Source organism: Diorhabda carinulata, chromosome 5 (assembly GCF_026250575.1).
Source record: "Diorhabda carinulata isolate Delta chromosome 5, icDioCari1.1, whole genome shotgun sequence".
NCBI lineage: Eukaryota > Metazoa > Arthropoda > Insecta > Coleoptera > Chrysomelidae > Diorhabda > Diorhabda carinulata.
Window position 1 is genome coordinate 30,306,272 of NC_079464.1, and position 23,937 is coordinate 30,330,208.

Genomic DNA, 23,937 nt, shown 5'->3' on the forward strand with positions numbered 1-23,937 from the left:
ATCGTTGGATAATGAGCAATTACAGTTTTTTCTTCAGGTTATTATGATAATAAACCGTTTTATAATACTCTTCATATATAAATTTCATAGTAAGATTGTTGCCACTTTTCCCAACGTATTAAAATTTAACTGTTATTTTTTAACTTCACGATAAAATTATTCTAACCTTATAAAACAATGTTCGTTATTAAAATTTAAATCAATTCCCTTTTATTATAACTGCTGTAGTCGGTAATATAGACCACTTGTTTATAGGCTTCCATGACAAACAAATATTGTGTGAAGTGTTGAGCAAATAAGCTTTCGAAAATTCGCTCAGTCATCGTCTGAAATGGATTTAAGTTAGTCGGTAACTTGTAAAAAAAACGAACACAGATAATTTATCATTAAATTGGTTTTGTATAAACCTACAAGATTGTTTTATAAATTAAAATTTAAAAAAAGTTAATGAAGAAACAAAGTAGTTTTGAAAATTAATATCATATTTTTAATAACCTTCTGAAATTAATTTTTTGTTTTGTAAAATCTTTGACATAATGCGTTCGGTAACCGCCTTGGTGATAGCAATCTATCAACAATCAATGTATCTACCATCTCTGTCTCATTCACATCGCTGTATCAAGCTATCCATTTCCAAATAATAATCTGTTAGACATTGCCGTCTATTGCGAAATTCTACAAATATTTATTAAAGAAACATTAATTTTTATAAAGTACATATTTACTTTATTCAAAATTAATAAATAATGTGTTAAATTGATATCAGAAGCTTACAACAAATACACTCATTCTACTTGTGTTTGTTTATAAAATAATTTATTTTTAAAAATAAATTCGACAACACCGCCACTAGATTCACGAATTCATCTTTAAATTGACTATCATTCACAATAATTCTAGAAGCAATTTTCGATTTGTAATAATAAAAAAATTATAAAAATAAAACTGTTGTACTATATTATAGAGATGCAAATAATATTTTTTTCAAAATATAAGGTATGGCGCTTAACTATTCTTTTACCTGTTGCATTTCTATAATTGCGCCAGATCGCTACGATTACGTAGCATACCTAAAATTTTCGATTCTGATCTCACAAGTGCTTCGCCTTGGGCTATCCACTAACTACCATTCTTGATGGACCTCCTTTCAAATACAAACGCTAAAGGTATCCACCCACTACGTAACTTTCAATAAGAAAAATATTAAATTATGATACTTATTTTGTTACTGATTTCATATCAAATCCAAATTTTTCAATTTCCTTTGATATCATTTGTAAACATTAATTTTTAACGGACAGCACTGACAGGAGGCAACGAATAAGACATTTAAATGCGCAAATTTAACCTAACCTAACTAAACTTATCCTAAACTAACCCAACTTAACTTAACCTAACCCCATTTGACTTCACCTAACCTAACTAAACTATATCTTCGCTATTTGTAGTTTCCGCTTTAATTCATCCACCCTCTATGTATTAAATATACGAAATTTCATCAGTATGCACGGAGGTATATAATATAATTACTTGTTTGAAAATGCAATATACTTTCTGTAATACACAAACTTCAAAATACATGCTACATATTTGTTCTCTACTAATATTTAAAAAAAAACATCATCTGTAATTCTGATACGTAACGTAAATGGCCACCTTTACTAATCTCAAGAAACTATGCAACACTAGTAATCTCAAGAGTAGTTTAAGAGGGGACATCACTAATCAAGTTGGCTATGCCAAGCCAGCGCTGACTCAGGGCCGGTCTGAGGGCAAAATGCTGTATGCGCGAGGACGGACTTTACAATGAGAGATTTTAAAACATATTGTACCCAATATTGTTAAGCCTTAATAGGTGTGATGTACTGAAATTTTATAAATAGAAAATTTGAGAGGTCTGTTTGGTTTTTAATTATAGAAAAATATTTGCTTGGCTTAAAACTTATTAAAATTTGCATTGAAAACACATCAAAGTAAGACGTACGCATCGGTTATTCCGAAAACACGAGTAATGGGAGTGGGGAGAGATGGCGGATCTACATTAGTGCCGTGAAGCTCCGTAAATAGGCGTGAACATAAATGTGGACGGTTCTGTGAATTTGGCACTAATGTAGAGCTGCTATAAGAAAAGTGATTGAATTGTATATTTATTATTAACTCGAACTATATTTTATTTGTTAACAAAAAAGTTATACAGAATTCAATCTCCATTGAAAGGTCCATAATATTTAACTTTCTACTATGTAAGTTTTTTATTATTTTTTTCTTTTTCGGAACCCCTCCCTCCCAGAATATCGCACGTGTGTGCTACCGCACATGTCACAGAGCTCTTAGACCGGCTCTGAGCGCTGTATTTTATCAAATTTTTATATTGACGTTCACGATTCCTCAATTTCTCAGTCGGTCACAGATCGTCGTGTTGGGAGGTGGTTAGCGTTAGTTCATAGATCGTTGTAAAATATCGTAGTTCGAAATGAAATGCCGGATAAATATAATATCGATGCTATATTAGAATAAATTTTTTTGGTGTAGTAAAATATTAAATTTAAATCGGTTTGAATAATTTTAATTGATAGAATATTTAATTTTGATACTATTTTCGATAAAACAATGATGACGTTCGGAATATTGGTTTGGTTTTTAATTTGTTATTTCGTCTTATTTTTGATTGGATTAGTGACAGCTACTGGAGAAACTGTTAGTGTTAATAAACCTATATTGAAATCTACGAACTCTTGGCACTTTTCTACAGGTAACGATTAAATATTTCTATTTATACATATATTATTTCAATTTTATGTATTTGTTGTATAGTTTTTATATAACTTTTGATAATAATTTTGTGACGCTTGTCATTGAGGTTATGTTTACTAGCGAGTAAAATAAAATTTAAATAATTACGAAACGATTAATAAACTGTTCAAATTTATTTGTTAAAATCTTGAAATTTTTCACTAATTTCTATGAATTGCACAATTCCATCAGTTTTTTACATTATAAAAATCTATTTAGTCATACTTTCATACCTTTAAGATAAGATTAATACCCCCATTTTGCACTTTGGATAGTATATAGTGTGACTTGTATTAGGTTTTTAAATATTTCACAAAAAAAAATCAATTTGGCGTCGATAGAATGATGAAAGAATATGGTTTTTAGTTTTTACCTGCAGAATTCATATTGACAATAGGAATAAGAAGTGTCTTGTCTATTGATATAGGTTTATAGTACGGGGGATTGTTCTAAAAATTTTTTATCGATCTTACAAGTACTTTTTATCGAATTATAAAGATTTACCCGCTTTATATCACAATTTAAAATGAAGTTTTATGATTACGTAATCGAACTATGGATATTTTCGATTACGATATGGGTCAAAATATATCAAATTTCATTGTTGTTGTTTTTTTTTGTGAAATGTCGACCGTACTACCGATCAGTTGCCGGATTTGTGTAAACGGGTGGTTGGGAAAGTGGAAGGGAGAAATTTGTAAGTCTGGTAGACGGACCTGGCGCCGTGGTGCCATTAAGTACAATTAGAGGCGGCCGGTCTGATGTGCAATTACCCCTCAAAAATACACGGAACCCGATGCACCAGACCGTGTAGACCTATATTTAATGACAATTCCTATACAAATAAAAGGGAAATTTTTTTTTACTCGTATATAAAATTAATACTTGTAGTTTTTTTTTATAATGATATCTTTCGTTGAACAATTTTGATAATTTTTGACATGGTGTACACTTTTATTTGTTCTAAAATATTTTATTTTTATACGAGGTATGTTGGAAAGTTTGATACCCTTTTTATAAAAAACCTAAAGCCTCTCAAACTAGCCATTAATGATTGTTTTAATTTTTTTTTGTAAACTCTTTCAAAAAAAAATTAACTTTCTACAGGATTGAGACCGAACTATGGATATACATTTCCAAAAATTGCAAATATTTTTTGAGAGACGCCTCTTGGAGTATAATATCACCATAACTATATAATTTTTGTTACCAGTTCCAAAATTCTTCAATACGCAACGTTATATACGAGGTCTGGCTAATAAATAACGAGACTGCGCGCCTAGAGGGCGCCCTAGACGGGGTATTGTGGTGATTGAATGGGCTCCAGAGGATCACACTGTCAACCAGACTTACTATTTGTCAGTTTTGGCAACCCTGCAAGAACTAGTTCGTAAAAAACGAGCCGATTTTGCACTCGAACACCCGCCGTACTTACCAGATTTGACACCGTGCGACTTTTTCTTGTTTCCGAGGATAAAATTTGCTTTGAAAAAGATACGATTTAAGTCGATGGAAGCGATAAACCAAAAAAACAGTCTCGTTACTTAATAGCCAGACCTCGTACGTTTAATATCGACATTTTTTATACAAATACAAACAATTGTGTGAGATTTTTCAAAATGATGGTATAATTATGGTAATTATTCGAACCGACGAATTTATATTTTCTCATGGTTTCGGTGATATTATGCAATCACTTAATTATACGTGTCAAAGTTGGAGAAACATTTTATACAAGAAATGTTGAAATTATTAGATAATCAACGAAAAAAATGCGTTTGGTTTGGTTCCCATGTAATTTATCGTAATTTATACGCTTTTCGTGGTTTGAATTTAAATATATCTTGTATCTCAAAATACACAAAGTCATTTTTGAAAATATTTTAGTTAAAAAGATCGTATCCGAAAACCAAACGTAGAAAATTTTCATGATTTTTGCCATAAGCAGATAGTTTTAACTCGTCGTGGGACACTCTGTATTACATATATGGTGAAAACATAAAAACTAGTAAAAAAATTTTAAGTGATTCAAATATCAAATTATAATCCCTGAATTTGATCAGTAGTGTATGTAGAATCAAATATGAACCAGAAATAAGTCACTAAAAAACAAGCTGAATAGCACTTGCAGCTGAGGCCATCACAAACTTAAGAAAAAGAAGAATATAGTGGAAACGTCAAACTTTTACCTGTATTAAAAAATTAAAAAAACTAATTTTAAATTAGAAAAGACCTAAAATCATGACGATTTAGAAATAGAATTATACCAAAAAGGTCGTTAGACATAGTACAGGACAAATCACAATTATCTGAAACGATTTGAAGGAATGGTTCTCTTAGAAATCCGCACTTTTTGGTTTACTAAGTAGAAAAAAATACGTTCAGGACCATAACTCATTTAATTTTGATGCTATTACAACTTATAATATACCATTTTAAAGGTAATTGAAAGAACTACAACTTTTTTTAATACAATATATAGTGAAAAACCTTTTATTTTAAAACGGCGAAGGGTCAAAGGGCTCGAGAGAGTGATTGCGCTGACGCGCGCACTTTAAACAATCATATCTCCGTCAATTTTTGTGTGACGAAAAAAAGAAAAAAATCAAATTTTTTGTCAGAAAAAGACCTACATTTTTTATCATTATACTTTTATGCGTATCTTTAATCATTTTTGAGATATTATGAAAAAAAGGAGTTTCTTTTGAAATTTTCCTTAAAATCGTGATTTTTTTTGAAAAATATATGTCCTAACGCATCGAAACTACTAGAATCCATCAAATTCTTTATATTAAAGTTAATTCTAGTCAAAATACGATTAATTTTTGTGGAAATGGCACTTATGAAACCCATTAATTTAAAAAAAAATCATTAGATGTTTCTCTTATTTGCATTACAGCTCACTCATTTTACGTGCAAAAATTTTTTAATTATACTCATTTTAAAGCTCATTTCAAGCACTACAAAACCTCATTTGAATAGAATGCGTAAAATGTATCTGCTCGCCGCTAGATGGCATTGAATACATCGATTAAATTTCAGATAAAGTAAAAACCGACTTCGATCTTTAATATCTCGCTTAATATTACACTTAGAACACTTTATAAAAAACCGATTTATTCAGTTTTCCATCTGCTACAATTTTTTCATTATAAAATTTTCGTTAAAATGCATATTTTTGGAGATATTTGCAAAAAACCGAAGAAAAAATTACGAATTTACAATTGCCAATAACTTGAAAAGTATTGGGTTTTTTGAAAAACTTTATGGAACAATTTTTTCTAAAAATTAGGCGTTCTAACAATATCCGATGTTATTTTGATAAAAAAATCACCACCGAGAAGGGGCGGTAATTGCGGAGCGATGCACTTTTTCTTATTTCACTTTACTTTTGAGGTTAGGAAATTTTAACTCGTCGTGGGACACCCTATATACATTCTTAATTGTTCTTCGTTTGTCTGTATTTCGAGTTTATTTATTTCTCTTTGAATCTAATCCTTTTAAAGGACATCCGCATTTCAGGTAAAACTCCCTGTTCGATTCCAAAATCGATTGTCGGTACTATCGATATCTATCGATAATCAATCGATAGTTTAATTCTTGATGAAAATTCGGAAAAAATTGACGAAATGATTCATTTTCTCCTCTAGAAAACTAATTAACCTAATTAGCATTTTATTAGCCAACTTTATTTAATATCGGTGTTGGTTCTAGTCGAGTTTTTCACTCTATGAATGTCATCTGCACTCTTAATCATTTGATAACAGCGATTCCATCTAGTAACTATTTCCTGAATTAATTCATAATATGGAGTTCATTTATTTTACGTAATGTAATTTTTAATTAACAAATTTTGAAATTGCGACCAAGAAAGGTCTTGACGCATGACGACACTTGTCAATTATCCAAGAATTACTGGAATGTTAGGTTAGGTTGAGAGTCACACCTAACCTAAACAAACAATCGATAATTTTCAATAGTTATCGATAGTACTATCGATAGTTTCGTATCGATAGATTTTTTTTGACATATATTGAAACGTATTTTCTATTTTAGCAAAAAATATGTTAATTACAATAATTATAAATGGATTATATCCAATTTATGAGGAAAATACATCAAACTAAAATCGATTATCTCTTTTAATCACATCCGCGGTTATTTTCAATTAGAATTTCTTCAATACCAATTACCTAGTGCCCATAAATTTTTTTCATATTTACTTTTTAGTTTAAAAGCGTATCTATTAAATGAATATACCTGGCCGGTTTCTACGGTGAGTGCTTTACCTTGTAGACAAGATATCCACGTTTTTTGTCTTATCTTTCTTCGTACGGCGCTGCATCCTCCACACACAGGACCGGCTTCAACTCATTCTGTGTCTATTTCATTAAAATTCAACCACAATCCGAATCTATCTCTGATTCGAAATTTTTTAATATTATCGCAGAATAATCAAACTATTTCCTAACCTAATACAATGAAAAAGAACAATAGGTTCGGACAGGCCAAAACCCCAGCGTATTAAAGATCTATACGAGGGTGGTTTCAAAAATACCTGAACTAACAAAGAAAACACGAAAATTTTGGGAAAAAATTTATTCATTTCAGTTCTATACCCTTTCTATAACAAAAATCGTCATGAAAATAGCCATTAACTTCCGACATGACGGGAAATAATCCGACGGGGCTGAATCTGAGGAATAGGGAGCATGGGGTAGCGATTCAAGCTTTAATTGATTAATTTTGGCCATTGTAATACCAGATTGCTTTAGCTGGTGCATTGTCTCGATGAAACAACATTTTCTTCTTATCCAAATGCGGCCGTTTTTGTTTGATTTCTTCGCTCAAACGTCGCAATACGCAACGCCATGATTGTCTACAGATGGGACATTCTTTGGAGCCGGTTCTACCTTTTCAGTTTGTTGGTTCCGTCGAGAGCAAACGTGGCACCCATCTTGCGCTTTATCGTGTCCAAATGTTCAGTTAATACGCGACGTACGGCACTTTTTGTCTTCTAGCTTGCGCACTTTCAATCCACGATTATCCAGTGGATTTTCTGGAGTCGTCACCTCGTTTGGTCGACAGTTGTAGTCAAAAAAAGTTTGGCTCGGTCTTACACGGTTCATAAAATCATAGAAACAATCGATATTCTGCACTTTGAGATCCTAGAACACCCCCCATACAACCCAGATCTAGTTAAGCCAGATTTTTATCTTTTTGCCTCGATTAGCTTTGAGATGATGTCATACATGAATTATAAAGGTCTTAATACTTGGTGCTTGAATATTAATAACCTAAAATTCATTATAAAAATTGTGATGTTGATTACATAGGACAAACATCTCGTAAATTGGAAAATAGATTAAGAATAAATCGATACGATAAAAAAATAACTACCAATACTAAATATGAAGTAAACTTGGATTTAATTATGAAAATTAATCAAGAAAAAACGAGAATTTTCGAAAATTTTGTTTCATAAACACATGAAACATGAAAAAAAAGCGTTTTTGTAAATTTCTTATCGATTTACGAGACTTGTCTATAAAATAAGGTTTCCAACGAATTTCCACAATAAAAAACATGTTTTTCGACAGCTTATTCTTCTCTCTAATATTCGATATAATCGAAATCGTAATCACTGCGGACCAAATCTGGTCTGTAAGGGAATTTTGGGCGGTATTCCCTCCAAATCTGAAGAAAGCTACTTGGGAACCTTATTTTACTGACTGCCCCTCGTATATTCACGTGATAGATGATCTATTAATCTATATTTCGGGTAAAACTCGAAATATTTTCGAGATACCGACGATATAAATCAAAGCGAGTACGGTACTGTCTATGCGACCGGCTTCGTTTCATTTTATCTCTAACAGCACCGGCAAAATCGGGTTTTGCACTTATATAGAGCTCATTCCGGTTAATTGTTTTCCATTCTCCTGTTTTATTTTTTTTGTCGGATAGGCTCGAGTCGATGTTTAAAATTTTCGAAATGCCTGATGCTCAGAACGCACAATGAATCGACTTCGCCGTCGAAATTATCGAGATTGAATGATTGATATATAAATACGACTCGAAATAAGTTTCCTGAGGTTAGTTTTAAAAAGTAATGATAAATAATAGCATACAGTGTATTAAAAATTAGTAGTGTATAAATTCAAATAAACATAACCGTTAAATTTTGGTATTTTCGAAATTTTTGGCGCTATAACTTCCTCGGGGATGCAACTTCAATGGTTTAATTTTTTTCTTTGTCGGTTTTTATGCGATCCACCCTCTATATTATCAATTATTAGTTTCCTATATATTTTTTTTATTTACTCGTCTTTTACTGGTTATTCATTAAATATTGAAATTTATTTTTTTCTATTATTCCACCCACATTTTCCCGTAATTATGCATACCTGAATAAAAAGCTTTGTTTAACCAATTTACATTCTGATTAATAGTTTTCCTGGCGCCAATAATAGCGAACTGAAAATAGCGAGATTCCTAATAACAATAAAATAGAAGTGGCCTACGCTATCACGTCCGATCGTCGCGAACTCCTCGAGAAATTTCAACGTTTTCGTTTATATTTAATTCTTTTATACGTTTTTTTTTTTTTTTGAATTTTTTGCTACTCGACAAATTACAATAGTAACTCGGCCGACATAAGAAAATGGTTATAACTAAATTTCCAATTATCTCTGAAACAGAGTTAATTATGGCAACAACGCAAATACGCCTTAATCTATAAGAAACTATCATTTTCGTTATTGGTTAGTTTTTGGCTTTACTGTTTAGTAGAATCTGAAACCATTAGTATCAAAATATAACACTCTGTATCTCAATATTGTTTTTTTTTTCTAAAAAAACCTTGAATTTGGAAACGAGAATAACTCGAAAACTATGAGGAATTCGAAAAAAACTGCCGAGACAAAAAATGTAGAGTAGAAAATTCTCTACAAAAAGTGTCTAAGGTGTTTGTTTCTAACCTCAAAATTTTCACCTTAAAAATGGGTTTACACGGTAAAAAAAATTTGGAAACGAGAATAACTCGAAAACTATGAGGAATTCGAGAAAAACTGCCGAAACAAAAAATGTAGAGTAGAAAATTCTCTACAAAAAGTGTCCAAGGTGTTTGTTTCTAACCTCAAAATTTTCAACTTAAAAATGGGTTTACACATTAAAAAAAATTTGGAATCGAGAATAACTCGAAAACTATGAGGAATTCGAAAAAAACTGTCGTAACAAAAAATGTAGAGTAGAAAATTCTCTACAAAAAGTGTCTAAGGTGTTTGTTTCTAACCTCAAAATTTTCACCTTAAAAATGGGTTTACACGGTAAAAAAAATTTGGAAACGAGAATAACTCGAAAACTATGAGGAATTCGAGAAAAACTGCCGAAACAAAAAATGTAGAGTAGAAAATTCTCTACAAAAAGTGTCCAAGGTGTTTGTTTCTAACCTCAAAATTTTCACCTTAAAAATGGGTTTACACGGTAAAAAAAATTTGGAAACGAGAAAACGAGAATAACTCGAAAACTATGAGGAATTCGAGAAAAACTGCCGAAACAAAAAATGTAGAGTAGAAAATTCTCTACAAAAAGTGTCTAAGGTGTTTGTTTCTAACCTCAAAATTTTCACCTTAAAAATGGGTTTACACAATAAAAAAAATTTGGAAACGAGAATAACTCGAAAACTATGAGGAATTCGAAAAAAACTGCCGAAACAAAAAATGTAGAGTAGAAAATTCTCTACAAAAAGTGTCCGAGGTGTTTGTTTCTAACCTTAAAATTTTCACCTTAAAAATGGGTTTACACATTAAAAAAAATTTGGAATCGAGAATAACTCGAAAACTATGAGGAATTCGAAAAAAACTGTCGTTACAAAAAATGTAGAGTAGAAAATTCTCTACAAAAAAGTATCCCGAGTATTTGTTCCCAACCTCAAAATTTTCACCTTAAAATGGGTTTACACAATAAAAAAAATTTGGAAACGAGAATAATTCGAAATCTGTGAGTAAAAAATTCTCTACAGATTGATCTCTAAACATTTTTACCTAACCTCAAAATTTCCAACAAGCGTTTGACTCAATCAATAAGACAAAAATGACGTACAAGTAGTTTCTGGAAGATAAAAGGTTAAAAACGTCTTGAATTGCGGATAACTTTGAACGCTCAAAAATATTTTGTACAAAAAAGGTTTCCATTTTTACCTAACCTCAAAATTTCCATTATAAAAAGGGTTTGAACGCTCAAAAATATTTTGATTCGCGAATAACTCGAAAACTACGTAAAATTCGAAAAAAAGTGCCGGAGCGAAAACTTTAGAGCACAAAATGAGCACCCACATTTTCGTAAAAGAAAAACTATTAAAAAGTCCGTGAATATTGAAATAATAATCGCGAGCGGATGCTCCGGCGTTGAGGGAGATTTACTCAGAAATAGTGGCTCCAACGAAAAAATGATTGAAGATCTTTTTTGTAGAAAATTTTTCGCTCTACATTTTTTGTTCAAACAGTTTTTTTCGAATTCCTCATAGTTTTCGAGCTATTCTCGTTTCCAAATTTTTTTTATTGTGTAAACCCATTTTTAAGGTGAAAATTTCGAGGTTAGAAACAAATACCTTAGACACTTTTTGTAGAGAATTTTCTACTCTACATTTTTTGTTACGGCAGTTTTTTTCGATTTCCTCATAGTTTTCGAGCTATTCTCGTTTCCAAATTTTTTTTATTGTGTAAACCCATTTTTAAGTTGAAAATTTCGAAGTTAGAAACAAATACCTTAGACACTTTTTGTAGAGAATTTTCTACTCTACATTTTTTGTTACGGCAGTTTTTTTCGATTTCCTCATAGTTTTCGAGCTATTCTCGTTTCCAAATTTTTTTTATTGTGTAAACCCATTTTTAAGTTGAAAATTTCGAAGTTAGAAACAAATACCTTAGACACTTTTTGTAGAGAATTTTCTACTCTACATTTTTTGTTACGGCAGTTTTTTTCGATTTCCTCATAGTTTTCGAGCTATTCTCGTTTCCAAATTTTTTTTATTGTGTAAACCCATTTTTAAGTTGAAAATTTCGAAGTTAGAAACAAATACCTTAGACACTTTTTGTAGAGAATTTTCTATTCTACATTTTTTGTAACGACAGTTTTTTTCGAATTCCTCATAGCTTTCGAGCTATTCTCGTTTCCAAATTTTTTTTATTGTGTAAACCCATTTTTAAGGTGAAAATTTCGAGGTTAGAAACAAATACCTTAGACACTTTTTGTAGAGAATTTTATACTCTACATTTTTTCTTACGACAGTTTTTTTCTAATTCCTCATAGTTTTCGAGTTATTCTCGTTTCCAAATTTTTTTTATTGTGTAAACCCATTTTTAAGGTGAAAATTTCGAGGTTAGAAACAAATACCTTAGACACTTTTTGTAGAGAATTTTCTACTCTACATTTTTTGTTTCGGCAGTTTTTCTCGAATTCCTCATAGTTTTCGAGTTATTCTCGTTTCCAAATTTTTTTTATTGTGTAAACCCATTTTTAAGGTGAAAATTTCGAGGTTAGAAACAAATACCTTAGACACTTTTTGTAGAGAATTTTCTACTCTACATTTTTTGTAACGACAGTTTTTTTCGAATTCCTCATAGCTTTCGAGCTATTCTCGTTTCCAAATTTTTTTTATTGTGTAAACCCATTTTTAAGGTGAAAATTTCGAGGTTAGAAACAAATACCTTAGACACTTTTTGTAGAGAATTTTCTACTCTACATTTTTTGTTTCGGCAGTTTTTCTCGAATTCCTCATAGTTTTCGAGTTATTCTCGTTTCCAAATTTTTTTTATTGTGTAAACCCATTTTTAAGGTGAAAATTTCGAGGTTAGAAACAAATACCTTAGACACTTTTTGTAGAGAATTTTCTACTCTACATTTTTTGTTACGGCAGTTTTTTTCGATTTCCTCATAGTTTTCGAGCTATTCTCGTTTCCAAATTTTTTTTATTGTGTAAACCCATTTTTAAGGTGAAAATTTCGAGGTTAGAAACAAATACCTTAGACACTTTTTGTAGAGAATTTTCTACTCTACATTTTTTGTTACGGCAGTTTTTTTCGATTTCCTCATAGTTTTCGAGCTATTCTCGTTTCCAAATTTTTTTTATTGTGTAAACCCATTTTTAAGGTGAAAATTTCGAGGTTAGAAACAAATACCTTAGACACTTTTTGTAGAGAATTTTCTACTCTACATTTTTTGTTTCGGCAGTTTTTCTCGAATTCCTCATAGTTTTCGAGCTATTCTCGTTTCCAAATTTTTTTTATTGTGTAAACCCATTTTTAAGGTGAAAATTTCGAGGTTAGAAACAAATACCTTAGACACTTTTTGTAGAGAATTTTCTACTCTACATTTTTTGTTACGGCAGTTTTTTTCGATTTCCTCATAGTTTTCGAGCTATTCTCGTTTCCAAATTTTTTTTATTGTGTAAACCCATTTTTAAGGTGAAAATTTCGAGGTTAGAAACAAATACCTTAGACACTTTTTGTAGAGAATTTTCTACTCTACATTTTTTGTTTCGGCAGTTTTTCTCGAATTCCTCATAGTTTTCGAGTTATTCTCGTTTCCAAATTTTTTTTATTGTGTTTTATTGTATTTAGGAACAAATAGTCGGGATACTTTTTCGTAAGGAAAACGCTTCATGCAAAAGTTTTATTACTCTCTCGTAGACAAAAAGTGCACTATAAATAAGTGGATTTCACCATTTTCCGGCATTAAATTCCCGATTTGACTTATTTTACACTTCCTCAATTCCCAAACGTACTTTATAAACATTCTTATATAAAAATATATATATGAAACGGGTTTTCCTTCATTTATTATTAACCATACCGCTCGAACCATTCCAAGTTAATATATTCTACAACGTTAGCTGCGATTTTTTTTTCTTCTATAAATAATCCTCGTACAAATTATCAGATCGTTATACTCCAATAATACCGTTTGAAATCTTCAAAGAAACTGAAGATTATTCTCCGTTCGTACTTCGATTATGACTAATTCAACTTCGGAATCCGGTTCGTCCCGTTTCAAAACAACATTTTAAATCAAAATATTAACTGTAATTGCTATATTTTCCCATACTAGAATAATGAGAATGCGGTCGATCATTATCTCGCCTATACGCTCTTAAGACCCGTTTACACGAGTTTAGTGAGTTTAAACACCGTTCACACGGCTTAAAATCAACTAAATACTCGCTCGCTAAACTCGTGTAAACGGGCCTTTAGAAAAAAAAACCGTATAAACATGAAAATGACAGGTGGGACTTTCTAGCTGTTTCTTCCTGGATCATACCGAGGATCGATACTTACCGTGTCTTGTTTTGCTCCCCACAAATCATCTTATAGTCCGGTCAAATTAGAGAAATTCCCAGTTGAAATGGTTTAAAATAGAATTTGAACGTTCCCCATCATTTCCTCTACTTGCTGCCTCCTAATGAATCCCCCGCGTTTAATTTTTGTCGTCTTTTTCTTATCATATAATACCCCCCAAAAAAATTATCGCGTCACTGGTATTTTAGGATATTTTTAATACTTAATTATAGTTTTTCGGGACAATCTGTATATGTATCGACTTGATAGATACTTTTGGTTTCTTATCATGGGCAAAAAAATATGGCAACGTCTTCGGGGCATCAAATTCGTAAGAAATCTTCGGGAACCAAAACTACTATCGAGCAGTGTTATTTTTCGAAATTTTGATATAAATATATGATTGAATCGTAGAAATAAATAAAAAAAAGCAGACGTTCTCGTTAACACGTCCATTTGTACACAATAAATTTATAAATAGAAAATTCACAACGCGTAGTTGCGATGGACATTACAGACACATACTTCGACATGATCGGAATGGAATAACTGAAACAATGGACGTTAAAAGGATCATGCAAATATTTCACCGACTTCAGATTCTTATCATGTAAAATCGTGGTTTTCGAAGTGGGCGATTGATTTGTATTTAGAATCAATTTCCAAATATGTTAGCCATTGAATAAATAAGAAGATATTAAATTGGTAAAGCGCTTATTCAAGTCAGTACGGCGGATGGGCCACCAATTCGATGTTTTGACAGTTCAAATCGTTGTTTGAACCGATACGTTAGAGGTCGCCGTCGTAGAACGGAAACATTCGATTTCTACGATAATTTCGAACACTTCCGGTAAACTGGCTAGAGGACCATTTGGAAATGACCGATTTGATGGATTCTAGCAGTTCCGTTTCTTTAGGGCACATATTTTTCAAAAAAAAATCACGATTTTACCGAATTTTGAAATCTCGAACCAAACATTTGAATGCACCAACCATTTTTTCGAGTGTAGAAAAACGGAAATGAAACGTCATCGAGTGGACTGACTAACCACTAATTCGACGTTTTGACAAACCACCAATTCGATGTTTTGACAGTTCAAATCGTTGTTTGAACCGATACGTTAGAGGTCGCCGTCGTAGAACGGAAACATTCGTTTTCTACGTCAGTTTCGAACACTTCCGGTAAACTGGCTAGAGTACCATTTGGAAATGACCGATTTGATGGATTCTAGCAGTTCCGTTTCTTTAGGGCACATATTTTTCAAAAAAAAATCACGATTTTACCGAATTTTGAAATCTCGAACCAAACATTTGAATGCACCAACCATTTTTTCGAGTGTAGAAAAACGGAAATGAAAAGTCATCGAGTGGACTGACTAACCACTAATTCGACGTTTTGACAAACCACCAATTCGATGTTTTGACAGTTCAAATCGTTGTTTGAACCGATACGTTAGAGGTCGCCGTCGTAGAACGGAAACATTCGTTTTCTACGTCAGTTTCGAACACTTCCGGTAAACTGGCTAGAGTACCATTTGGAAATGACCGATTTGATGGATTCTAGCAGTTCCGTTTCTTTAGGGCACATATTTTTCAAAAAAAAATCACGATTTTACCGAATTTTGAAATCTCGAACCAAACATTTGAATGCACCAACCATTTTTTCGAGTGTAGAAAAACGGAAATGAAAAGTCATCGAGTGGACTGACTAACCACTAATTCGACGTTTTGACAAACCACCAATTCGATGTTTTGACAGTTCAAATCGTTGTTTGAACCGATACGTTAGAGGTCGCCGTCGTAGAACGGAAACATTCGTTTTCTACGTCAGTTTCGAACACTTCCGGTAAACTGGCTAGAGTACCATTTGGAAATGACCGATTTGATGGATTCTAGCAGTTCCGTTTCTTTAGGGCACATATTTTTCAAAAAAAAATCACGATTTTACCGAATTTTGAAATCTCGAACCAAACATTTGAATGCACCAACCATTTTTTCGAGTGTAGAAAAACGGAAATGAAAAGTCATCGAGTGGACTGACTAACCACTAATTCGACGTTTTGACAAACCACCAATTCGATGTTTTGACAGTTCAAATCGTTGTTTGAACCGATACGTTAGAGGTCGCCGTCGTAGAACGGAAACATTCGATTTCTACGTCAGTTTCGAACACTTCCGGTAAACTGGCTAGAGTACCATTTGGAAATGACCGATTTGATGGATTCAAATTACGATTTTAAGCGAAAAAAATCCAAATTTTAACAAAAATTTCCTTATTTTCTCAATATCTCAAAAATGATTGAAGTATAATGTAGGTCTTTTTCTGACACGTACGGTATAGAAAATTTATCGAAGATAATACCCCGAATGATTTATTAATAACTTTATCTCTTATTGGAATTGATTTATTAACATTTCAAAGGAAAAGATATTTAAAATGTCCCACACAAAAACACAATAAACGGAGTCAATTCGGCGTTTGCTTTCAGTCTGTCGTATTCGAAAGGGGATAAGACAGGCGCCAGAATCGTCCGTCTCGAAAGTAGTTCTTCGTGTTGGCTAAGTGACTCTTATCTGTGACATTTTATGGCACGTCCTGACTCACTTTTTTTCGGTTGAGTCACGTAATTGTTCGGATTTTATTTGCTTAAAATTAATTTTTGAAATACGGAAAGTAAGAAAAGAAATCTTGTTAATTTTGGTTAAACAACCAAAATCAAGGCTGCAGCAGATTTAATTATTGACGGTGATACACTTAAGGCCGCTTGACATGCTACAAGATAAAGCAAAGACTGAAATAAATAATTTCCTAACCTCAAAAGTAAAGTGAAATAAGAAAAAGTGCATCGCTCCGCAATTACCGCCCCTTCTCGGTGGTATAATTTTTTTTTTCAAAATAACCTCGGATATTGTTAGAACGCTTAATTTTTAGAAAAAAATGTTCCATAAAGTTTTTCAAAAAACCAAATACTTTTCAAGTTATTGGCAATTGAAAATTCGTAATTTTTTCTTCGGTTTTTTGCAAATATCTCCAAAAATATGCATTTTAACGAAAATTTTATATTGAAAAAATTGTAGCAGATGAAAAACTGAACAAATAGGTTTTTCATAAAATGTTCTAAGTGTAATATTAAGCGAGATATTGAAGATCGAAGTCGGTTTTTACTTTGTCTGAAATTTAATCGATGTATTCAATGCCATCTAGCGGCGAGCAGATACATTTTACGCATTCTATTGAAATAAGGTTTTGTAGTGCTTGAAATAAGCTTTAAAATGAGTATAATTAAAAATCTTTTCCACGTAAAATGAGTGAGCTGTAATGCAAATAAAAGGAAAATCTAATGGTTTTTTCTTTTAAATCAATAGGTTTCATAAGTGCCATTTCCACCAAAATTAAAATTAATCGTATTTCGACTAGAATTAACTTTAATATAAAGAATTTGATGGATTCTAGCAGTTTCGCTGCTTTAGGACATATATTTTTCAAAAAAATCACGATTTTAAGGAAAATTTTAAAAGAAACTCCTTCTTTTCAGAATATCTCAAAAATGATTAAAGATACGCATAAAAGTATAATGATAAAAAATGTAGGTCTTTTTCTGACAAAAAATTTGATTTTTTTCTTTTTTTCGTCACACAAAAATTGACGAAGATATGATTGTTTAAAGAGCGCGCGGCAGCGCAATCACTCTCTCGAGCCCTTTGACCCTTCACCGTTTTAAAATAAAAGGTTTTTCACTATATATTGTATTAAAAAAAGTTGTAGTTCTTTCAATTACCTTTAAAATGGTATATTATAAGTTGTGATAGCATCAAAATTAAAGGAGTTATGGTCCTAATCGTATTTTTTTCTACTTAGTAAACCAAAAATTGCGGATTTCTAAGAGAACCATTCCTTCAAATCGTTTCAGATAATTGTGATTTGTCCTGTACTATGTCTAACGACCTTTTGGAATAATTCTATTTCTAAATCGTCATGATTTTAGGTCTTTTCTAATTTAAAATTAGTTTTTTTAATTTTTTAATACAGGTAAAAATTTGACGTTTCGACTATATTCTTCTTTTTCTTAAGTTCGTGATGGCCTCAGCTGCAAGTGCTATTCAGCTTGTTTTTTAGTGACTTATTTCTGGTTCATATTTGATTCTACATACACTACTGATCAAATTCACGGATTATAATTTGATATTCGAAGCACTTAAAATTTTTTAATTAGTTTTTATGTTTTCACCATATATATAATACCAATATACAGAGTGTCCCACGACGAGTTAAAACTATTTGCGTATGTCACAAATCATGAAAATTTTCTACGTTTGGTTTTCGGATACGATCTTTTTAACTAAAATATTTTCAAAAATGGCCGACTTCCGGTTATACCGAAAGTCGACTGTAACTTTGTTATTTTAAATAAAACACCCTGTATATTAATATATTTTTGAAATCTACGTGAAATTTGAGTATAATTTTGTCTAAAAACTTTTTTTGAAAAATGCGTACTTTTTGCGTTATTAATTTTTTTGTAAAAAATTTGACCCTTATAAATTATTTTTTTACAAGGATACCCTTAAAGATATGAAAATTGTTTTTGTTCGGTTGCTTTTAACAAGGTCAGACGTATTTGAAACTACGTCAAAAAATTTTTCATTTTATACAGGGTGTGTATAAAAAGAGTTCAAAGTTTACCTTCATAAATATCAATTTTTTTCATTTTTTCAAATAGAACCACCCGGTTTTTTATTTTAATGCATTCAGGGGTAAAAATTAAATGTTTTTACAAAAAAATAATAACTCAAAAATTTTTACCTGTCTAATTTCAAATCAAAACAAGACGATTTCGAAACCTAAGACTGAAAGCGAAGAATAAATCAATTGAAGAAGTTTGGAAGTTTCGCAACAACAAAATCAATGTGTAATTTTGAAAATTTATTCTACCATTATAATAGGTAGCTATTAGAATTCTTTCAGAAATTTCAAATTACGTGAGAGTGAAAAAACGAAATGAAATACCAAAGGCAATGTTGTACATCATTATTAAGTAATTATTATATGTAGTTCTCCATCGCTGCCCTAATTACTTCGGAAAAAAAAATGAACACGAAACCTTAGGCGTACTTGTAATACATAAATAAATATAATTAAATAATAATTTATTTTAATGAAAAAATCTAATTCAGTCAACATTTTATGGTACAATATATGTAGTATTTTCTATTCTCATACGCACGACCCCTCGTTTCTGAGTTATAGGTATTTAAAGTTGAAAAATCAGAATGTGTATTTATACAAGGCCAGGGGCGGGTCGTGCTCAATGGTTAACAATCCTCAACTTTCACAAGGACAACCTGTACAATCTAAAAATAGTCAAAATGAATTTTTAAGCCGATTTTTCAACAAATTCCAAAGAAACCAATCACTATAAAGAGTCATTCTGAAGAAAATTATCATAAATTATAATTATTTATTAAAAATATTTACACAACTAATTATTTTTTAATAAAATGCGTATTATCAAAAAATTGAAATGTGAAAAAATTTAGTTAAGCTTCTTTTTCACGCCACTGAACACACTGTTTACACTACCACTACACTAAAATTCACATCTACACTGTCCGGTAAAACTAAACAGTTCACCTTCAGTCTCTGAAGACGATAACCTCGTTATCGAAACGCGTGCGTCAGTGTTGGTGTAGTGAGAGGTGTAAACAGTCTCCAGTCTCGTCGAAACGCGCGTCGGAAAGTCTAATCGTGAGTGTTGGTGTAATGGGGGTGTAAACAGTCTTCAGTCTCGTCGAAACGCGCGTCAGACAGTCTAATTGTGGGTGTTGGTGTAGTTGTAGTGTGAACAGTGTGTTCAAACAGATACAGAATTGAAGGTGACGAAAAAGAGAAGCTGCAATTAATGAAAAATAACAGCAAAATAAATTTTTTTGATAACATACAGCCTAATGCCTTATAGACCAGTCAAATTGGCTTTAAAAAAGGCAGTTCGGGATTAATTTTGTTTCCTCTTGCGACGAAAGGGTTCTAAAAATAGTTTTAATCCAGTTTTTTCACAAAATGAAACAACGAACTTCAAATTGCTTAACATGTTTTGCTCGATTCGATTTCCCTAAAGACGATAACCTGGTTATCGAAACGCGCGCGTCAGTGTAGGTCTAGTGAGAGGTGTAAACAGTCTCCAGTCTCGTCGAAACGCGCGTCAGAAAGTCTAATCGTGGGTGTTGGTGTAATGGGGGTGTAAACAGTCTTCAGTCTCGTCGAAACGCGCGTCAGACAGTCTAATTGTGGGTGTTGGTGTAATGGGGGGTGTAAACAGTCTTCAGTCTCGTCGAAACGCGCGTCAGAAAGTCTAATTGTGGGTGTTGTTGTATTTGTAGTGTGAACAGTGTGTTCAAACAGATACAGAATTGAAGGTGACGAAAAAGAGAAGCTGCAATGAATGTGTTTGTGTCCAATTTACAGCCTAATGCCTTATAGACCAGTCAAATTGACTTTAAAAAGGGAAGTTCGGGATTAATTTCGTTTAAAACTGTGTGAATAAGTAACAACAACCTGATTTGAACAAAAAAATAACCATCTACATCAATTTGTTGTGTCGGGTTCCAAAAACGATTCAAAAATTTTTCAAATGCCTCCCTCGTGCGACGAAAGGTTTCTAAAAATAATTTTAATCCAGTTTTTCCACAAAATGAAACAACGAACTTCAAATTGCTTAACATGTTTTGCTCGATTCGAATTCCCGAGTCGTTAGGTTAGGTTAAGTTAGGTTAGGTTAATTAATTAAGGTACGTACCTACGCCACTGCGTAACTAGTTACGACCGGTATATGAGACTCGGGTAAATAATAGCTTATAACGAGAACAAACGACTTAAAAGAGCAGAAACCTTTCAGCCGCAAAATTATAGGGTACGATATCGCTACGGATTTTTCTTACCTACTCGTTCAAGATGCTTTCGTTATGTCGCTAGTTCTCGCTGTTATTATTTTAATTTTTTTGAAAAGAATAATGAAAAAAAAAGTGGCTGGACCTTCGAGCCGTATACTTAGATTCATGGGAATTTTTAAATAGACATAACGAGCGGAAGTTGGTGTGGTTAGTATAATTGTTTGTGGGTGGTGGCTATGGTTGGTTGGAAATTTGTAATTTTCTCTGGAAATTGGAAATCGTATCGAGTGTTTCCCGTAGAACTATTTTTTTACGTTAGAGAGCGCTCGTATAGGAAATTGATTGAAAATACAAAATACTTGCATTGATTGTGATTTTTTTAGCCAAAATTTAATCTACGATTATTGACAGATGTCATTGAGATCACCTTGACGAATGTGGTGAAAGATATGCGTTAAAAGGAATAGATAAAGAGCTGTACAAAAGAAACTTGATGTGCATAATTCCCAACCGATTTTGTACGATTGGATGAAGAATATTTCTAAATCCCTGTATGGTTTCTGGTCGCGGATTGTAGTCGATACGAAAATGTTTCGATTCTCGATACCGATACTTAAAAAATCGATTCTCGATATCGATACAATCGATGTATAATAGCGACTTGTAAAAACAATGTCTTACTAGAAACATATTCACAATTTTTTTTAGAACATCCTACAAACCAATTTTAAAATATTTCTGCCTGACATCATAGAATGTAAATCGATGAACGGGAACACGAAATTTATAGTGTTTTTTTTTTTTCATTTTATAGAAAAGTAGATGCAAAACAATAATTAGATACTTTACGACGAGAGATATTTTCAAAAAAAAGTTTTCACCACAAAAAGTAAATATTTTGGAAACCACGCGATTTTCATGTATGAAAAATGGGAACTTTCACACAAAAAGTGAAAAATAAATAATTACACTCTTATTCGGTGAGGAATTTTTTGAAAAAAGTGGATTTTTACACGAAAAAGTGATTATTTTGGAAACCACTAGGTTTTCATATATAAAACAAGGATTTTCACACCAAAATGTGAATAAAAAAAGTATTTGCACCACAAAAAGTGAAAAATAAATAATTACACTCTTATACGATGAAATTTTTTTTCAAAAAAGTGAATTTTTATACCAAAAAATGATTATTTTGGACACCATTAGGTTTTCATATATAAAAAAAGGATTTTCACACCAAAATGTGAATGAAAAAAGGATTTTCACACCTAAATTGAATATATTGTAAACCACGCGATTTTTATATAAGTAAGAAGAGAATTTTCATACCAAAAAAGTGAAAAATAAATAATTGCACTCTTATACGATGAAATTTTTTTTCAAAAAAGTGAATTTTTATACCAAAAAGTGAATTTTACACGAAAAAATGAATATTTTGGAAACCACGCGCTTTTCATGTATAAATAAAAGGGTTTTCACACTAAAAAATAAATATTTTTGAGACCTCGCGATTTTCGAGTTATTTTACACACAAAAAAGTATACTTTACGCAAAATTTGTCTAATTTGAATAACTTTTACGAAAATGTAAAAAACAAAAAGATTTCTTTGTATTTTCTTGTAAATTTCAAGGTTTTACTAAAAAATTATCCTTATAAAAGTAAACCTTTTTTTACTGGACATTTTTCATTTAGACCACAAGTCAGGCTTAAATCGTAAAATTGCATTTTTTTACTTATACATAACTTTTTTCATTTTCCCAAAAAAAGAACTAATTTGCCTGCACTAATATAACAAATTATATGAATTTTCTTTAGCTTTTCACTTCTTCGACCTTGTTATAGAAATTTCGTGACGATTTGTCATAATCCTAGATCTTTTTCCATAGAAAATCAGTAAAAAATTAACTACATCATACTATAGCCATAGAGGATTGTTTACAAATTTACGTGATTCCCTCGTATATTTTGATATATTAATGTAATTCACACAAAAATATTTCGATATTTTTAGATATGACAAAATAAATTTTACTGGTTTAATCGTGTTTAGAGGTTTCATTTAAAAAAAAAAACAAAATACATTAGTCTTATTCAAGTACGTAATTAACGACAGTAGAAAGAAACCGATTAAACGACTAAAACCATGTCTGCATCATTCATCTAAAAATAAAGTAACATCTCGAGATAAAAAACACGGGAAGACTAAAAGCTCTGGAGACGTAATATAGATAATATATGTGGAATACATAAAACAAACGATAATCTGAGGAATTTTAGAAAATACATCCGACAACATTGATTTTTATATGTTCCCACTCAAGATATATTCAATATAATATATTATCAAATTTCATTTATCTTTGTTGTGTTTTGGTGGAAAAGAATCGGTCTCCACGCCGTCCGCCTTCTAATCCAATGTTGCCAAATGACATATTCTATCTTTTCTCCTAATAAATGAAATTTTAACATAATTTGATTATTTTAACATAATTCTGTAATTTTTCTTTTTAATTTTGTTAAATAAATTACAATTACAAATTTTATTATTGCTGCTTTAGACTTGTTATAACAAAAATGTGTTAGGGAGATAGATAACTTAAGCTGAATAATATGTAATTGTATATGTTTATTATACTAATTTTTGTTTTATAAAAAAAATATGTATTTTTTCGATAATATTTATATATTATCTTACACATTTAAATTATAAAATAAACATACTTTTTCTGAAACTAAAAATTTTAACATGATTTAAAAGAAAATCTGATAACTTTGACAACACCGCGCCACCACAATGTTTATAATGGTCTACAATAATCGCTTATATATTTTCATGATTATCGAAATAAAAATGACCATAACTTTTGAAACCATAACATTCGAAAACTGTTTTATTTATTTTTCGCCCATTTACATATT

General features: G+C 31.4%; 1 protein-coding gene across 3 annotated transcripts in view; it reads left to right on the top strand.

The window, feature by feature from the left end:
* The first annotated feature begins 2,394 nt into the window (after window positions 1-2,394).
* LOC130894190 (BMP and activin membrane-bound inhibitor homolog) overlaps window positions 2,395-23,937 on the top strand; it is a 33,524-nt gene continuing 11,981 nt past the window's right edge. For 2 of the 3 annotated variants that reach the window (XM_057800821.1, XM_057800822.1), the window contains exon 1: window positions 2,414-2,752. In XM_057800821.1, the coding sequence (XP_057656804.1) occupies window positions 2,611-2,752 (142 nt within the window). In that variant the 5' untranslated portion in view covers window positions 2,414-2,610. Of the gene's footprint in view, window positions 2,753-23,937 lie in introns of all 3 variants that reach the window. The other variant, XM_057800820.1, reaches the window with a different exon arrangement.